This window comes from Schistocerca piceifrons, chromosome 6, assembly GCF_021461385.2.
Source record: "Schistocerca piceifrons isolate TAMUIC-IGC-003096 chromosome 6, iqSchPice1.1, whole genome shotgun sequence".
In the NCBI taxonomy this organism is placed as follows: Eukaryota; Metazoa; Arthropoda; class Insecta; order Orthoptera; family Acrididae; genus Schistocerca; species Schistocerca piceifrons.
In genome coordinates, this window is record NC_060143.1 from 233,063,440 (window position 1) to 233,082,941 (window position 19,502).

The following is a 19,502-nucleotide window of genomic DNA, read 5'->3' on the forward strand; positions in this document are numbered from 1 at the left end:
TTATTGAGCATATCTGGGATGTCTTGCAACATGCTGTTCAGAAGAGATCTCCACCCCCTTGTACTCATGGATTTATGGACAGTCCTGCGGGATTCATGGTGTCAGTCGTCCCCCCCCCCCCCCCCCCCAGCACTATTTCAAACATTAGTCAAGTCCATGCCACGTCGTGTTGTGGCACTTCTGTGTGCTCACGGGGGACCCTACACGATATTTGGTAGGTGTACCTGTTTCTTTGGCTCTACAGTGTACAATTAATTGTATCAAATGATATATGAAATGGCAAAAAGTTACTGCAGAGCAAATATAAAATATGATTGCATATCCCTTTTCATTAATAAAATGTTGAAAATAAGTAATGAAATTATGCATGGATATGATCTTTGTACTGGAACACACTTTGAGGCTGCAGCAGTATTTTCCCCCAAACTAGAAATAATTCCTGTGTGTCTCTGACATCTTCTGAACTGCAGTGAAGACTTGTTTATAGAAACTCTTGAGAAACTGATAAAAACTGCCCCTTGACAATAACACTCCACAATGTGACAACATTCAGTACCGGTAGCATTAATCATCAGAGTGAATGTTAGGTGTGTAATCGCTTTTCTAGACAAATGGTCAGCCGGTTCACAAATAACAAGAGAAGGTAGAAATTTTATCAAGCAAAGATTAGAACACCACAGGTACTTACTTAAAAAAAGAAACATGGAATGATGTACACAACTGTGAGCCATGTAAATTTGATGTTATTTATATTTTTGAAAATAATAGAATATTTTTAATAAGAAGCTGCTAGAGTTTTTAGAGAAATGCAACATATTATCCACAGCCAAATATAGTTTACAGAAAGATCAATCAACAGAAAATGCACTATTTCAGTTTCTGAGTGAAGCTCTACAAAAACTTGATAGCGGAGAAAAAGTACTGGCATATGCCTTGATCTGTCTAAGGCCTCTGACATCATAGACCATATCCTGTTGCTGCAGAAACTTATAGTATTGGTATCAGAAGTACACCTAACAACAGGCTTAGTTCATATCGTACTGGTCACAAGCAATAAGATAATAAATTAACCAGACACTATTCAGATTGAAATGTTATAGACAACGCACCCAACATTAACTAGAGTCGTTAACTGGTTCAGCCAAAACAAAATAATAATACATAAAATTAAAACAGTGGTGTTAAATTTTCATAATGTCAAGAGAAACAGTGAAGAGGATGTAAAAATTTACATACTGTACATAGATATTGCAAGTGTAGCTAATACAAAATTCCTGGGGATCTGGCTCCAAGATAACCAGGACCTTAGATGGACACTCTCACTGATACATAATTAAAGAGACTAAGTACCATGTGCTATTTAATGAGAGTGCTTGAAAACTGTTGTCATAAGGACTGTCTAATGACTGTTTACTATGGTAATACACATTCCGTTCTGAAGTATGGGGTCACATTCTGGTGTAACTCACCATCCTGCCTAAAATATTTCACAGTGCTAAAAAGAATGATGACAAACATAGCTGAAATAAAAAGAAAAAAACCCTGCAGAGCACTATTTAAAAGGATGGAGATTCTTCATCTTTCAAGTAGCAATCTTTATTTAAAAAATATGCAATAACAAATCCTAGTGTACTCCTCAAAAATGGAAATCTTCACCTGCCTAACACAAGACAATGCTCCAAATAAAAACCAGTTCATACCAAAAAGGAAAATTACTCTTTGGTGATATTATTTACAATGACTTGCCAATAGAAATTAAACTAATGAATGATCTAAAAAAATTAGAGCAGTGTCAAATGAATATCTATTAACGTACTGCTTCTACAGTCTGGAAGACCACCTCCAAAATCTTTGAGAGCCTACGAAAGTTAATGTTAATTGTATAAACCAAATTCCCAAAAATGTTATGTAATTATGACTATTTACTTGCAGCATGTAAAGAGTGTAGTAATTAATGTTAGTTTATTCATATTTTCAGTTGTAATTTTCTAGTTAAAGTAGTTTAATTATAACTGAGAGATGAAAAATGTGTATTCATTAATACAAAGAAAACATCATGTAAACATGAAGACATATTTGCACTGACCTGTTCAATATCTGATGTACTGTACATGTAAGATTTACAGGAGGAAATAAAAAATACAGTACAGTATGATACATTCCCTAGGATAGCCATATGACTGTTCAATTTCTGATGTACTGTACATGTAAAATTTACAGGAGGAAATAAAAAATACAGTACAGTATGATACATTCCCTAGGATAGCCATATGACTCGGGTGGTGAGTGTGTCACTGATATGATACGCAAGTTGGGGTGGCAGTCACTGAAACAAAGGCGGTTTTCTTTGGGGTGAGATCTATTTACGAAATTTCAGTCACCAACTTTCTCTTCCGAATGCGAAAATATTTTGTTGACACCCACCTACGTAGAGAGAAATGATCATCATAATAAAATAAGAGAAATCAGAGCTTCAACGGAAAGCTTTAGGTGTTCCTTTTTCCCAAGCGCCATTCAAGAGTGGAATGGTAGATAAATAGTATGAAAATGGTTCGATGAACCCTCTGCCAGGCATTTAAGTGTGAACTGCAGAGTAACCATGTGGATGTAGATGTAGGTATAGAGAAAGGCAATTGAGCAGACATACGACTAAGGTCAGAGAGTAGATCGTGAATAGCTGATATGACAGCCACTACAATATTTGAATTCTCATTCTCACTACTGTTTCATCCTTGTTTGACAGAATAATTTTCTTACTTCAGAGAGGACATGATGAAATGTTACGTCGCAATATGACATGTGTTCCACTGCACATAAATAACACTTCCACATTAGGTCCCACTACAACTCCTGACTCTTCATCCATTTACCTCTCCATATTATTGTTATTCTCCTTCTTTGACTCTGTCTTTCTTTTCTTACTCTGTTTTCCTTCCTTACTAAAGGAATGTGATTACAGAAATGTAGTGTGAGTAAGAAACAATAAAAGGTATTTGGTCAGTGGCAGATTTAGTTGTTAATGCTGGTGATGTCTGTTGTTAACATCATTAGATAAATGAAGCTCCAACATTTAACTTGAACAAAAATATGCATGAAAAAATTTTGGCAAAACTTTAATGTCATCAGCTGTGTCCATCTTGTGCTCATTTCAGATACCTGTCCTTGTTTATGAAATAATCTGCATATCTGTTTGGAAAGAGAAGATTTTACCACGGTTATTGTCTATTGAACCAAACCCAGGAAATACTTTTATGGCATACACTATTGTAAGTAACAGAGATTACTACATTACTATGGAATATAAATCTTGAGGCGAACAGTATACTGAAAATTTGTGTATTTGTGCATTAAATCCTCATAATGATCTTTCACCTGAAGTTGTTGTTTCATCTGAACATAAATTAGTTTACATGTTTAGGTCGAATTTCCAAATAGACTATTCCATGATCTTATAGTAGGATCCATTCCGGCATCTGAAGTAATTTAGGGAAACTGCAGAAAACCTAAAGCAAGATGGCCAAATGAGGGCTAGAACATCTATCCTCCCAAATACAAAGCCAGTCTGTTTAATAAAACACCACAACATTATTTGATATATCCCAGTATACAATACTGTTTCGCGAAGCAGTTATTTAATAATGTGCAAAGTTAGAGCTATACAGAGTTAATTCATTTCTCAATACGATCACCCCACACATTATCACCTAACATCTGCTCAAAATGTTTGGTTTCCATTTTGTATATTACAACTTCTCACTTGCTTACATGAAAAATTGAGTTGTCACTCCTCCGTAATGAGTCACAGCTGCCAAGTGCAGCTCGTGAGTGTACCATATCTTCAAAGTTCTTCAGAAGTGTTGTCAAACGAGTGTTGAGCGAGCATAAAAGATTTTTAAACATTTTTCGGGTTTAGGCCTGTGTTAAGAGAGAGAGAGAGAGAGAGAGAGAGAGAGAGAGAGAGAGTGTGTGTGTGTGTGTGTGTGTGTGTGTGTGTGTGTGTGTGTGTGTGCAAATGTTATTAGAAAAGTGCCGTTATTTGTGCCAGAATGGTGCAATCACTGACAGAAAATTAAAGAACCCATTTAAGAGTTAAAATAAGATAGTATAATATCTAAGGAGTATTTAGTAGTGTATTGACATACTGTGGTGGTATTATTTGTGCCTCATTGTGGTGACTGATCACACTGCAAAAACTGAAGTGGTTGGTGTGGACATTATATAACAATAATGGAAATTCCTGGATGGAACAATACATAAAATAAGGGAAAGGCAGCCACTCACCTGCAGAAGAATAATGTGTGGAGCATAAAAACACATAACAGAAAATAGTATTCACACTATCTTTCGAGCTCTTGCTCTTTTTCTAATACAAGTACACACATTCACATATACAACCACACAGAGAGCCAAAGGTACACTCCTATTGCCACGGCAAGACTGATTATTGATTATCTATGTATTATTGAAAGCAGTTGCCTGGTCTGATTGGGAGGAGGGGTTAGGAAAGGACACATGAAGCAAGGTGGGGATAGCAAGATAGAGTGAGTCAGTTCTTTTGACTTGTTCTGTCCTGTTAAGCAGCCACAGATTCATCTTTCAAAAGACCTACCTCACTGTAAGAAAGTCAGTCTTGTCACCCACATATGCTTCATCTGCACAGTCAAAAGCAGCTTTTGTCAAAATATACAGATAATATTACCAGAGCTTGTATTGACAAATAACATCCTACACAACACATCCATCAACAGATCTCCTGTGCCCTCTCCACCACTACATGTCTCACAGAACAGACATGACTTGTGATGACACGGCTGATACATGTATTTAAGCATGAAATGTAGGAAATACATAGATAATCAATAATCAGTCTTGCCGGGGGGTCTCATCCGAGATGTGGAGGAGGCCCTGCCGGCGGCGATAGAGAGCACTGGGTGCACCCGACTGCAAATTGTTGCTCATGTCGGCACCAATGACTCCCGCCGTCTGGGTTCAGAGGTCATCCTCAGTTCATACAGGTGGTTGGCGGAGTTGGTGAAGGCAGAAAGCCTCACTCGCGGGGTGGAATCTGAGCTAACTATTTGTAGTATCGTTCCCAGAACCGATCACGGTCCTCTAGTTTGGAGCCGAGTGGAAGGCTTAAACCAGAGGCTCAAACGATTCTGTGGAGATCTGGGGTGCAAATTTCTTGACCTCCGCTATCGGGTGGAGAAATGTAGGGTCCCCCTGAATGGGTCAGGCATGCACTACACGTAGAAAGCGACTACAAGGGTAGCGGAGTACGTGTGGAGTGCACATGTAGGCATTTTTAAGTTAGAGAATTCCCTCCCTAGGCCTGACAAGACAACTCCTGAGACGCGGCAAGGTAGTAGTAGGCAAAAACCTTGAGCAGTTAAACAGAGAACTGACTCGTTGCGATAACATATTAGACCTTCTGGTGACAAACAGACCTGAACTATTTGAAACAGTTAATGTAGAACAGGGAATCAGCGATCATAAAGCAGTTACTGCATCGATGATTTCAGCTGTAAATAGAAATATTAAAAAGGTAGGAAGATTTTTCTGTTTAGCAAAAGTGACAAAAATCAGATTTCAGAGTACTTGACGGCTCAACACAAAAGTTTTGTCTCAAGTACAGATAGTGTTGTGGATCAGTGGACAAAGTTCAAAACCATCGTACAATATGCATTAGATGAGTATGTGCCATGCAAGATTGTAAGAGATGGAAAAGAGCCACCGTGGTACAACAACCGAGTTAGAAAACTGCTGCAGAAGCAAAGGGAACTTCACAGGAAACATAAACATAACCAAAGCCTTGCAGACAAACAAAGATTACACAGAGCGAAATGTAGTGTGAGGAGTGCTATGCGAGAGACATTCAATGAATTCGGAAGTAAATTTCTATGTACTGACTTGGCAGAAATTCCTAAGAAATTTTGGTCTTATGTCAAAGCAGTAGGTGGATCAAAACAAAATGTCCAGACACTCTGTGACCAAAATGGTACTGAAACAGAGGATGACAGACTGAAGGCCGAAATACTAAATGTCTTTTTCCAAAGCTGTTTCACAGAGGAAGACTGCACTGTAGATCCTTCTCTAGATTGTCACACAGATGACAAAATGGTAGATATCGAAATAGATGACAGAGGGATAGACAAACAATTAAAATCGCTCAAAAGAGAAAAGGCCGCTGGACCTGATGGGATACAAGTTCGATTTTACACAGAGTACAAAAGGAACTTGCCCCCTTCTTGCAGCGGTGTACCATAGGTCTCTAAAAGAGCGTAGCGTTCCAAAGGATTGGAAAAGGGCACAGGTCATCCCCGTTTTCAAGAAGGGACTCTGAACAGATGTGCAGAATTATAGACCTATATCTCTAACGTTGATCAGTTGTAGAATTTTGGAACACGTATTATGTTCGAGTATAATGACTTTCCTGAGACTAGTAATCTACTCTGTAGGAATCAGCATGAGTTTAGAAAAAGATGATTGTGTGAAACCCAGCTCGCGCTATTCGTCCACGAGACTCAGAGGGCCATAGACATGGGTTCCCAGGTAGGTGCCGTGTTTCTCGACTTCCGCAAGGCATTTGATACAGTTCCCCACAGTCGTTTAATGAACAAAGTAAGAACATATGGACTAACAGACAAATTGTGTGATTGGATTGAAGAGTTGCTAGATAACAGAACGCAGCATGTCATTCTCAATGGAGAGAAGTCTTCCAAAGTAAGAGTGATTTCAGGCGTGCCGCAGGGGAGTGTCATAGGACCGTTGCTATTCACAATATACATAAATGACCTTGTGGATAACATCGGAAGTTCACTGAAGCTTTTTGCGGATGATGCTGTAGTATATTGAGAGGTTGTAACAATGGAAAATTGTACTGAAATGCAGGAGGATCTGCAGCGAATTGCCTCATGGTGTAGGGAATGGCAATTGAATCTCAATGTAGACAGGTGTAATGTGCTGTGAATACATAGAAAGATAGATCCCTTATCATTTAGCTACAAAATAGCAGGTCAGCAACTGGAAGCAGTTAATTTCATAAATTATCTGGGAGTAGGCATTAGGAATGATTTAAAATTGAATGATCATATAAAGTTGATCATCGGTAAAGCAGATGCCAGACTGAGATTCATTGGAAGAATCCTAAGGAAATGCAATCCGAAAACAAAGGAAGTAGGTTACAGTACACTTGTTCGCACAATGCTTGAATATTGCTCACCAGTGTAGGATCCGTACCAGACAGGGTTGATAGAAGAGACAGAGAAGATCCAACGGAGAGCAGCACACTTCATTACAGGATCATTTACTAATTGTGAAAGCGTTACGGAGATGGTAGATAAACTCCAGTGGAAGACTGCAGGAGAGACACTCAGTAGCTCAGTATGGGCTTTTGTTGAAGTTTCGAGAACATTCCTTGACTGAGGTGTCAAGCAGTTTATTGCTCCCTCCTATGTATATCTTGAAAAGAGACCATGAGGATAAAATCAGAGAGATTAGAGCCCACACAGAGGCATACCGACAGTTTTTCTTTAATGAACAATATGAGACTGGAATAGAAGGGAGAACCGATAGAGGTACTCAAAGTACCCTCCACCACACACCATCAGGTGGCTTGCAGAGTATGGATGTAGATGTAGATGTAGAAGTGGAAGTGGATGCAAAGGGAAAAGTCCAGCACAAATTTTGAACTTTCACCATTGCATTACCACAATGTCGTGTGGAGCTAGCCGTCACGATTTCCCACCAGTCCTTCCCCTTTCCTTTCCTACCCATCCTTTCCCCTTCCTACATTTCATGTTTACATGTTAGACAGATTCCTAGTTGGTGTTATGAATGGCAGCTTGTTCTAAATGTAGAAAAATGTAAGTTAATGCAGATGAGCAGGAAAAATAATCCCGTAATGTTCAGATAGAGCATTAACGATGTCTTGCTTGACACACTACACTGACTAAATATCTAGGCATAACACTCTAAAGCGATATGAAATGGAGTGAGCACATCAGGTTGGTAGTCAGGAAGGCAGATAATTCATCTTATTGGGAGAATTCTGGGAAAGTGTAGCACATCTATAAAGAAGACACAATATGGAATTCTAGTGTGACCCATTCTTGAGTACTGCTCAAGTGTTTTGGATCCCCACCAGGTCGGATTACAGGAAAACATTGAAGCAATTCAGAAGCTTGTTGCTAGATTTGTTACTGGAAGGTAAAATGCAAGTGTTACAGAAATTATTCATGAACTCAGTTTTAATCTTATCCTCATGATCCCTATGTGACTGATACATAGGCAGTTGAAGTATATTCCTAGAGTAATCATTTAAAGCCGGTTCTTGAAACTTTGTTAATAGTCTTTCTTGGGATAGTTCACGTCTGCCTTAAAGAGTTTGCCAGTTGAGTTCCTTCAGTATCTCTGTGACTCTCTCCCACGGATTAAACAATCCTGTGCCCATTCATGCTGCCCTTCTCTGTACAAGTTCAGTGTCCTCTGTTAGTCCTATCTGGTACGGGTCCCACACACTTGACCATATTCTAGAACCAGTTGCACAAGTGCTTTTTAAGCAATCTTTTGTAGACTGATTACACTTCTCCAGTATTTTACCAATAAACTGAAGTCTACCAAGTGCTTTACCCATGATTGAACCTATGTGATCATTCCATTTCATATCCCTACAAAGTGTTACAACCATGTATTTGTATGAGTTGACTGATTCCAACAGACACACACTGGTATTATAGGATACTACTTTTTCTCGTTTTGTGAAGTGCAACATTTTACAATTCTGAACATTTAGAGTAAGTTGTAAATCTCAGCACAGTAAAAGAAATTTATTCATCTTTGCTTGTTGTGTTTCCTGTTCTGTCCTGGATTTTACACTTTCCTACATTTTACACTTTTTTGGGTCAGTCTGCTGAAAAGTGTAAAAAGGAGGTTTTACTGTATGTGAAATAAACTACACTACATATACAAAAATGTCTGATTTTACAAATTACCAACCCATGAAACATTAATGTATTCACTCAGGTTGAGTATTAAGCAAACTATTTTGTTCAGTTTAAATGTTATGTGATTGTGTGAAACAGTAATAAGAAAATTATAGAAGTTAAAAATGTCATGTAATCCCAAAATGCATGTGGTGCTAATTACATTTCACAATTTCAGCAGAATACACACACCTAGTGATTATTTCTTTTGAATGTTCAACTAATTAGTTCATGTTCAGGACTTAGTGGCCAGAGGCAGGGGTCATGTGTGTGTGAGTTGTGCTTGCATTAATAAGTAAGTGTTTTCTACTTTAGAAGAAGGCCTTTTGGCTGAAAACTCACCTCTATAGCAGTCTTTATCTTGTGCCTGTCTGCAACTCATCTCCTCTATGTGGTGAGTAGCAGTCTGCTCTTTTCATAATATTGTCGTTATTGTGCAAAGTAGTGATCCTATAATATTTCCTTGGGATATGCCTAAAGTTAATTTTACATCTGAAGATTTCTCTCCGCAGTGTTCTGTTTGCTAGAAACTTTTCAATCCAATTATACAGCTTCTCTGATATTCCATATACTCATTTTTATCATTCTTCATTTGTCTGCCATTTAGAAGAACTTTTGGATAAACTACCAACAAAGAAAAAAATTGTTATAATTATAGGAGATGTGAACATAGGCTCTTTAAAGTATAATGTAAATTATCAGAGGTTTTCTGGTTTGTTACATTGCTACAACCATATCTGCATAAATTCTTTACCATACAGAATAACAACTGCCTCACAGTCTTGTATCGAACATGTTGTTACAGATTTAAGTACAGAAGAATCAGTGGTAAGAACTATTGAAAATTATCTCTCGGATCATAGAGATAGTGTCACATAATGACTTACACAATTATAAAAGAAAAATTGACCATAATAAACTTAAGTAAGGCCTTGCACACAGAGACTGGCAGAAGATATACAAATCAGATGATATTAACAAAAAGTGGGGCCATTACTATGAAATATGTAATTGTAGTTTTAATCAAGTCCAATAGTAAAAAAAGATAAGGAAATTAGAGTACACAAAGAATCTTAAAATTCCTCCAGAAATTGACAAATTAAAGGAAATATGAAAGACCTGTATGCCTTATTTAGAGATATAAAAAAAAGTATAGAGAATCCCTGAAGACCCTAAAAGCACTCTATCATTCTGAACAAATAAGCGAATGCAGTAATAGAGCACTAGACAAAAAACGGTGGTTGGTAAGTGCAGCCATAGACAGTATGTGAGGCCTTCATAAAACATTTTAGTAAGGCATACAAAGAAGAAATTGTACCAACACTAAAATAAATTCAGTAAAATGAGTAATTCATTTTAAGGAGTGTAACATAACGCGAGGTAATGAAAATAATCTCAAAACTCTAAATAAAAACATCTAGTGGGAGGGATGACATATAACCTACATTACTTAAGGAATTCAAATATTAATTAATGAAACCAATAACACATTTAATAAACAGTCCAATTGGACATGGGACCTTTCCTGAACTTACTGAGATACCAGTGTATCAAAAGGGAGTAGACAGTGTACTAAACTGTGTTACAGGAATGAAAATAAAATCCTAACAGTAAAATCAGTGCACAAAGCTCTCTTACTATGGAGTCCCCCACAGAAGTATTATCTGGCCATTTTTGTCACTTGCGTATATTAACGGCATAACACAGCTGCAAAACTTAAAGCTATGCTAATGATACACTGAAGAGCCAAGGAACACCTGCCTACACAAGCATTGGCACCTCACACACATTTAACATCTACACTGGCAGCTTTGGCCAGAGCTCTGGTCAAAGCTGCCAATATAGCTGTTAAATGTGTGCATGTTTTCTTTGCTGAAGAAGGCTTTGACTGAAAGCTATAATGTGTAATAGTCTTTTTGTTATGCCTGTCTGTAACTCATCAGATCATCTTTACGGTCAGTAGCAATCTATCATTTTCCTAATATTGTTGATAATTCAGTCTGGAGTTTGCGCTGAATAAGGAGTAGACTTTTATACTGAAGCTCTTGTTGAATTGTAGCCAGTCTCATATTGAATCACAGCCTAAAGCTGAAAAATCCGATAAACATAAGTTTTTAGGCATTGTGTTTGATGAACAACTTACATGAAAACTGCATATCAGCTAAATCTGTAAAGTGGTTAGCTGCAATATTTACTTACTAAAATACCTCTCAAATATAATAAATCCTCTTGCCCTTAAACAAGTGTCCTATGGATTAATTCATTCATTTGCAATGTTAGATAAAAAATTAGGGTGGGGCACCCACAGTGTACATGGACAGGACATTCAGGCTTCAAAAGAGAGTAGTTAGATAATGGATGATGTAAATAAATGCGTCCTGTACCGACTACTTTGAAAATTACAACTTACTGACTATGTATTCATTGTATGTCCTTAAGACTATTATGTTTGTAAAAAGAGATTGATAAACTGAGTGTAATGAGTAGAGGCATTCATAATTACAATACATGAGCCTGATGTGATTATCGGAGAGTACTAATAACTTTGAAGCTGGCAGGCAGTTCTATAATAGGTTGCCAAATAATGTAAAAGCAATTCCATGGAAATCTTTTTAAAGGCAAATTGAAATAACTGTTAACTGAAAGCTGTTTATACTCACTCAAATATTTCTGAGCTCCACTATCAACAATTCTAGTTTTGTATACCTCAGTCTACTAATGAGACAATGGAAAATCCAGGATGGAATGTAACAGCATTAAGAAAAGGAAAGCTGCTACTCACCATATAGCGGAGATGCTGAGTTGCAGATTGGAAAAGCAAAAAGACTGTCACAAATAAAGCTTTTTGCCACTAAGGCTTATTAATGATGGTAAATGTTTACATAATGTGCTACATGTATATATTCATTATATGTATGGCATGATATTTTTGTAAATGTACAAAAACTGACAATGTCCAAGACTGTAAAGTTATTACAGCTAAATAAAGATTTATTATTATTATTATTATTATTATTATTATTATTACCTTTCCTTTCTCAGGCGTTATGTCTGGTTAAAAATGGAAACTGATGTGGACCTTGATCAAGCGTGACTTCCTTTTAACTGTATGGTATATGTTACATTGCATTTAGGAACTTTCGGGTAATTGAACATGTATCAATAATTACAGATTTCTGTAGTTGTATATATACATTTGGCTGTAGCTGTATTGTGTTGATGTACTGGTGGATATTGTGTGGTATGACTCCTGTAGTTGATAGTATAATTGGTATAATGTCAACTTTATCTTGATGCCACATGTCCTTGACTTCCTCAGCCAATTTTTTCTCCTGTTATCTTCTGTATATTTGTTGTATTGGGTATGCATATTTTGATTAGTTGTGTTAATTTCTTCTTTTTATTGGTGAGTATGATGTCAGGTTTGTTATGTGGTGTTGTTTTATCTGTTATAATGGTTCTGTTCCAGTATAGTTTGTATTCATCATTCTCCAGTACATTTTGTGGTGCATACTTGTATGTGGGAACGTGTTGTTTTATTAGTTTATGTTGTACGGCAAGCTGTTGATGTATTATTTTTGCTACATTGTCAGGTCTTCCGGTGTATTCTGTATCTGCTAGTATTGTACATCCACTTGTGATGTGATCTACTGTTTCTATTTGTTGTTTGCAAAGTCTGCATTTATCTGTTGTGGTATTGGGATCTTTAATAATATACTTGCTGTAATATCTGGTGTTTATTGTTTGATCCTGTATTGCAATCATGAATCCTTCCATCTCACTGTATATATTGCCTTTTCTTAGCCATGTGTTGGATGCGTCTTGATCAATGTGTGGCTGCGTTAGATGATATGGGTGCTTGCCATGTAGTGTTTTCTTTTTCCAATTTACTTTCTTCATATCTGTTGATGTTACGTGATCTAAAGGGTTGTAGAAGTGGTTAAGAAATTGCAATGGTGTAGCCGATGTATTTATATGAGTGATTGCTTTGTGTATTTTGCTAGTTTCTGCTCATTCTATAAAGAATTTTCTTAAATTGTCTACCTGCCCATAATGTAGGTTTTTTATGTCAATAAATCCCCTTCCTCCTTCCTTTTTGCTTAATGTGAATCTTTCTGTTGCTGAATGTATGTGATGTATTCTATATTTGTGGCATTGTGATCGTGTAAGTGTATTGAGTGCTTCTAGGTCTGTGTTACTCCATTTCACTACTCCAAATGAGTAGGTCAATATTGGTATAGCATAAGTATTTATAGCTTTTGTCTTGTTTCTTGCTGTCAATTCTGTTTTCAGTATTTTTGTTAGTCTCTGTCTATATGTTTCTTTTAGTTCTTCTTTAATATTTGTATTACCTATTCTAATTTTTTTGTCTGTATCCTAGATATTTATAGGCATCTGTTTTTTCCATCGCTTCTATGCTGTCGCTGTGGTTATCCAATATGTGATTTTCTTGTTTAATGTGTTTTCCCTTGACTATGCTATTTTTCTTACATTTGTCTGTTCCAAAATCCATATTTATATCATTGCTGAATACTGCTGTTATCTTTAGTAATTGGTTGAGTTGTTGATTTGTTGCTGCCAGTAGTTTTAGATCATCCATGTATAGCAAATGTGTGATTTTGTGTTGGTATGTTCCAGTAGTATTACATCCATAATTTGTATTATTTATCATGTTGGATAGTGGGTTCAGGGCAAGGCAGAACCAGAAAGGACTTAATGAGTCTCCTTGGTATATTCCACACTTAATCTGTATTGGCTGTGATGTGATATTATTTGAATTTGTTTGGATATTAAGTGTGGTTTTCCAATTTTTCATTACTATGCTTAGGAACTGTATCAATTTAGGATCTACTTTGTATATTTCCAATATTTGTAGTAATCATGAGTGGGGTACACCATCAAAAGCTTTTTGGTAATCAATGTATGTGTAGTGTAGCGACCTTTTTTTAGTTTTAGCTGGATATATCACCTCTGTATCTATTATCAGTTGCTCTTTACATCCTCGTGCTCCTTTGCAGCAGCCTTTTTGTTCTTCATTTATAATTTTGTTCTGTGTTGTATGTGTCATTAATTTCTGTGTAATGACTGAAGTTAATATTTTGTATATTGTTGGTAGGCATGTTATGGGGCGATATTTTGCTGGGTTTGCTGTGACTGCTTGATCTTTAGGTTTCAGATAAGTTATTCCTTGTGGAAGTGTATCAGGGACTGTGTATGGGTCTTCAATGTAACTTTTAAATAATTTAGTTAGATGTGAATGTGTTGAGGTGAACTTCTTTAGCCAGAAATTTGCTATTTTATCTTTTCCAGGGGCTTTCCAATTGTGCGTAGAATTAATTGCTCCGGCGACTTCATGTTGCAAAATTATCACTTCAGGCATTTGTGGTATCATCTTGTATGTGTCTGTTTCTGCTTGTATCCACTGTGCATGTCTGTTATGTTGTACCGGATTTGACCATATGTTGCTCCAGAAGTGTTCCATGTCTGTTATGTTTGGTGGATTGTCTATTTTAATGTGTGTGTTATCTATTGTCTGGCAAAATTTCTTTTGGTTTGAGTTGAATGTTTGGTTTTGTTTCCTACTAAGTCGTTTGGCCAATGCTTGTAATTTCTGCTTCTTTTCATCTAATTGCTCTATCGCTTCTTCTTGTGAGAATTTACCTAACCTTTTTCGTTTTTTGTCTGATATTTCATTTCATATAAATTGCGTTAGCTGTCCAATGTCTTTTCTCAGTTTTTCTATTCTGATCTGTAGCCTGTGTTGCCATGCTGGTTTTGTGGGTTTCTTCTGTGTGTTGGTTGGTTCTGATCTCTGCCTAGTGTGTATATTTAGTGTAGTGAGTGCTCCTATATAAATTATTATTATTATTATTCAGTGGTAGTAAAAAAGTCTGTCAAAAGCCATCTGAATGGAAAGGAGCATGGAATCAGTCTGGTTACCAGTATAAGTGGTTTTGGAACTCTTCCTACAGATGAGATTTTTGGTCTCCATAAATTTCTGATCATGCAGGTATAAAAGATGTTCCAAAATTCTACAATAGACAGATGTCTTGGACTTTTCAGTAAAAAACAGAAAAGTTATATTGTGATTTCCATATTTTATTCTCTATAATAATGCTTCAGGTATGTGTCATTAACTTTCAGTACTTTTTCTGTGTATTCACAAATCTTTGATAAAGCATGTCCCTCCTACTACTAAGTAAGTTTCAGATTTCAAGCCTTATTTCTTCTCACCTATTTTAAACATTTAGCCCAGAAAGGATATTTACCCACCCCCACCCCAACAAGTTTGAGCTAAATTATCTCTGATAAAAATAATATTGCTGGTGACTTTTTATTAGTCTTTAGTTACATTTAGTAACAAATTTTGATAATGTGATGTCTAAAAACTGAAAAATATAATATATTTAAATTTCAGTTATTCCATGAGGCTTCAATAATTGGCTTATTAGAAACAATTCTGTATCACACAGACAGCTGTGTGGCTTTAGAAGACAGCTGCGTTGATTTAATTGATTACTGCATATGTTCAATTGTGTGCCTCAACACTGTAAAGGATTTTTTCCCACCTGCCAGAGAAATACTAACAAAAAGCAATGCAGAGGAATTAAAAACACAAAAGAAAGAACTAGCATTTGAGATAGGATTACGATGTATTTCCATACTTCGATACATAATTGAAAATCTAGACAGGTACGTAAATGTACATATTGCTAGTCAGCTGATTCGGTATTAATTAATGAACTGTCAAATATCTAACACTGTAAAACAACATTATTTTTTATTGTAAGTAACACAGCCAGATGTACTGCGCACCATATCATAGCATGGGAACAATCATTTATAGGCTTGAGAACTATAAATTGCATATGTAAATTTTTTAATTTCAAATAAAGAACGTGGAGTGTGCAGTTTTTCCCATCTGTGATTCATATTTCAAGGCTAATACGAAATGTGTAATTTATCGGTACATTTTTTAATATAAGACCAGACGGGTATGCATTTGTGTAGCCCTGCGGTGTCCTTAAATTTGTATATGACTTTTTGTAGGTTTTATATATGACCAGACAGATGTGTATTTGTGTAACTTGGCAGTCCCAGAAAATTTGCATTTCTTTTCGGTATGTTTTATATGTAACCATGCAGATGTGTATTTGATATGACTGGAAAAATCTGCACTCATATGCAAGGTGTGTTTTATTGGTATTTTTATATATGACCAGATGGGTATGCACTGTATAACCCTGCAATGTTCTTAAAATTTGTATATACTCTCGGTAGATTTTATATATCATCAGACTGATGTGCTGTGTATAACCCTGCAGATCCCATAAAATATCTATGTATGATCGTATCTTATTATGTACAGGACCAGACAGATGTACATTTTTGTAACTCCGCAGCTCTCATTAAATGTGCATTTGCTTTTCGATATGTCGTATATGTGACCAGGCAGATGTGCAATTGTGTAGGTCTGCAGCTTTCATAAGTTTCATATATGTTTACGTGATACAGTAATCTCAAGAATTATGTACAAGCCCTAATGATGTAGTGTTACCACACACGCAGAGCCTGTTATGACGCAAGCTGTGATATTCATTGGTGCCTCTTCTGCTAGCGCCATCTCGCGATGCGGCCTGTAGGGTAAGAAGAGAGCCGGAGTTGTGGTAGTACCTAGCTTGCGCTTGTATGTGTTGGAGAGACTTAACATTTATAATGTCATCTCTCTTGGACGCCTATGTGCTACTTATGACAATTTTGTAAGCCTGCATGTTATAGGCAACTATTAATATCATCATTGTTTGCCTTGATGTTATAACCTGTATGTGTCCTAAGGTATGTAACATAAATTTATATGTATACATGTTATATAAGTGGAATCTGAGCCCACTTTTATAGTGTATTCTGTCCTCCCTAGATCCGATGATGGCGGCTTTAGTTTTTCCGAAACCGGTAATCATGGAATAAAAAGAATTCCTGCGATCTTGGCTACCAGTTTATTGTTTTACAAGCCACAATGTTCTTAGAGAATGCTCGTCCTCACAGATTGGACACATAAAAGGTTAAAATGATATTAGTAAACTGGAAGAGCAACCAAGGAAAGGTCCCAGAGTTAGTATTGCTTATTGAAGGTTATAATGCCCTGATAGTTGAAACTAGAAGTGAATAACAATGAAACCCCAAGTTCAGATTGGAATATTTATTGTAAGCATAGGTTAGCCACCAATGGTGACAGCTATTTATTGCAGTAAATGACATGTTGTGGCCCATCGATGGTCAAACCCAGGACTCCAGTTTGCACAGCTGAAGCCGTATTTCGTCAGGAGGCCAAGCAAGTTCAATAGCATCAAGGGGTAGTGCAGAGTGATACAGCAGTATACGGAAGCGTTTCTTTATTCACATAATTTACAGTACTTCGATGGGTGCAGCGTAGTGTCAGCGTGCCACCCGCAGTGTTGTCCCATGAGTCCAGCCGGCTCAGCAACTCCTGGTATGCCGATGATGCTGCTCTGTCATCAAGGCCACGCTCTGCCCAGTCACCGCCTGCCGAGGCGTCGCGTCTCGTGCCGTGTAGCTGCCCACGATTCTGGAGACTGTTACATTCCCTTGTCCCCACCACCCTCCGCCCTGTCTTGCCTGCTCCTGTCTGACCATGGAATGAAGGTGATTGTACTGGTCACCCGTGGCCCTCAGTCGCTGCTGCTCCCAGGACAGGACCGGACTCGAACCTGTGCCCTCCTGGATGCGGTGCCGCAACTTGCTGCTAGTGGTGCTTGCCAGATGGCAACACCTTCTGCCGTCTACAGTACTGCCGTGCCTCCCACAGCGCATGCCTCGCCTGGACCCCAGTACGCCAGGCGGGAAGCAAACATGGCCCGTCCTGGATGCCACTGCCGACTGCTGTCACTGCCCTCCTTCAGGTAGACTGTGCAATCTCCAAGTACCCGGCTGCCATTCCATCCCACCCCGGTGTTGTGTCCCCGGAAGCGGAATACAGCCCAAACAAGTACATAGAAGCAAAGTACATATTTACTCAGAATATTTACAACATTGCTGCCAGACTGGCCACTATAAGCATAGACCAGCACAGGTCTGACTTGACTCTCGACTGACCTGGCACACTCCTCAAGCTAAAAGTGCCTGACTATTTATACTGCTTTTCTCCTCACTTCTGGTGTAGTGTCAGAGAGAGACAGAAACTATGGCAAGGGTAAATTCCCATACGTCAGCTACTTACACATCACCACTCCCGGCTCTGGCCTACTGCCTCACCTCATACATCTCAATAACTTAAAACAACACTGCAGTTCCCTGCCTCACTGTTGCTGCACTCCAAACACATTGTACGTGCAATACACCACTGCAGCTCCACGCCATGTTTACTCTGCCTGCCTACTGGCTGCCGACGGCCATAGTCTTCATCGCCCAACTGCGCCTTTACTGAATTTTAACAAAATTCCCCTTTCCTATGACTAAGACTAATAATAGCGCAGCAGACATCATAATATCTAGTGATGTTATCGTGGATCCTGATTGTAAATTACTTTGATTTAAAAATTATCATCAATAAGGGAAGAAAAAACTAACATTTCAAAGTTATACATAACATTCCAAAATTTGTGCAAAATCTGAGGAATTTGAAGCTGCCCAAGCAAAATTATGGAGTTTCTCTAAATATTTTCCTCTTCTTCAGCTTGCATCAACTACATGAGACTCACACCAGAACTGTTACTGAGCAGACTCCACCTATTGCTATCATCACACACAATACAAGGCATCATATTCACACTACTGCCGAACCTCTGAATGCCTTCAAAGCTCGCAGACTAGTGCCAGACAAGTATGCTGCAGCCAAGAAAGAATTTGATGATTTATTGCCCACAGATGTAATTCACTATTCTGACAGTTCTGGGACATTGCCTATACACCTCGTAACAAAGAAAGACAGATTAGGGAGACCGTGTAGTGACCAACACCTAATAACCAAGATTTCACCATTTTTAGCAGGTGTGAGTATTCAGTCTAATTTATTTAAGATGGCATGCCCTGTGGAACTCATGGACTTAAAACTGCTGCCAACGCTCTCTTTAAGCTGTTTAAATTTTATATATGCCATTTGGTGTCAAGAACACAGTTCAAACACGGCAGTGGTTTGTGAGCTAGGTGCCACACTGTCTGTCTTTCTGTTTGTGTATATTTTTGAAGACGTCCTTAGGAAATGAAAATTATTTGCAGTCAGTTTTTGGAGTAACAATTTATGATTAATAAGGGCAAATGCATGTTCCAACAGAGGAAGGTAGCATACCTAGGACATTCAGAAAATGCCATTTTCTGGAAATGGTAAATTTTTATACGCACCATCTACATCATGCTGCAGCCAAACAAGTGACTTTCACCAACACACTATCTGGACCAAATTCAAATGGATGAAGCCCGCTTACTTGGACCATAGAGTTGCAACAACTTATGACAAAGTAAGAGCAAAATTAAGTAACACCATGCTGTCAGTGCCCCCTG

At 37.7% G+C, this 19,502-nt stretch overlaps 1 protein-coding gene across 1 annotated transcript in view; it reads left to right on the plus strand.

Annotated features, from left to right (window-relative positions):
* LOC124802795 (zinc finger MYND domain-containing protein 10) overlaps window positions 1-19,502 on the plus strand; it is a 97,622-nt gene that overhangs the window by 18,315 nt on the left and 59,805 nt on the right. Inside the window, exons 3-4 of the mRNA XM_047263797.1 lie at window positions 3,153-3,266; window positions 15,403-15,677. Coding sequence (XP_047119753.1) covers window positions 3,153-3,266; window positions 15,403-15,677 — 389 coding nt within the window. The remainder of the gene's footprint in view (window positions 1-3,152; window positions 3,267-15,402; window positions 15,678-19,502) is intronic.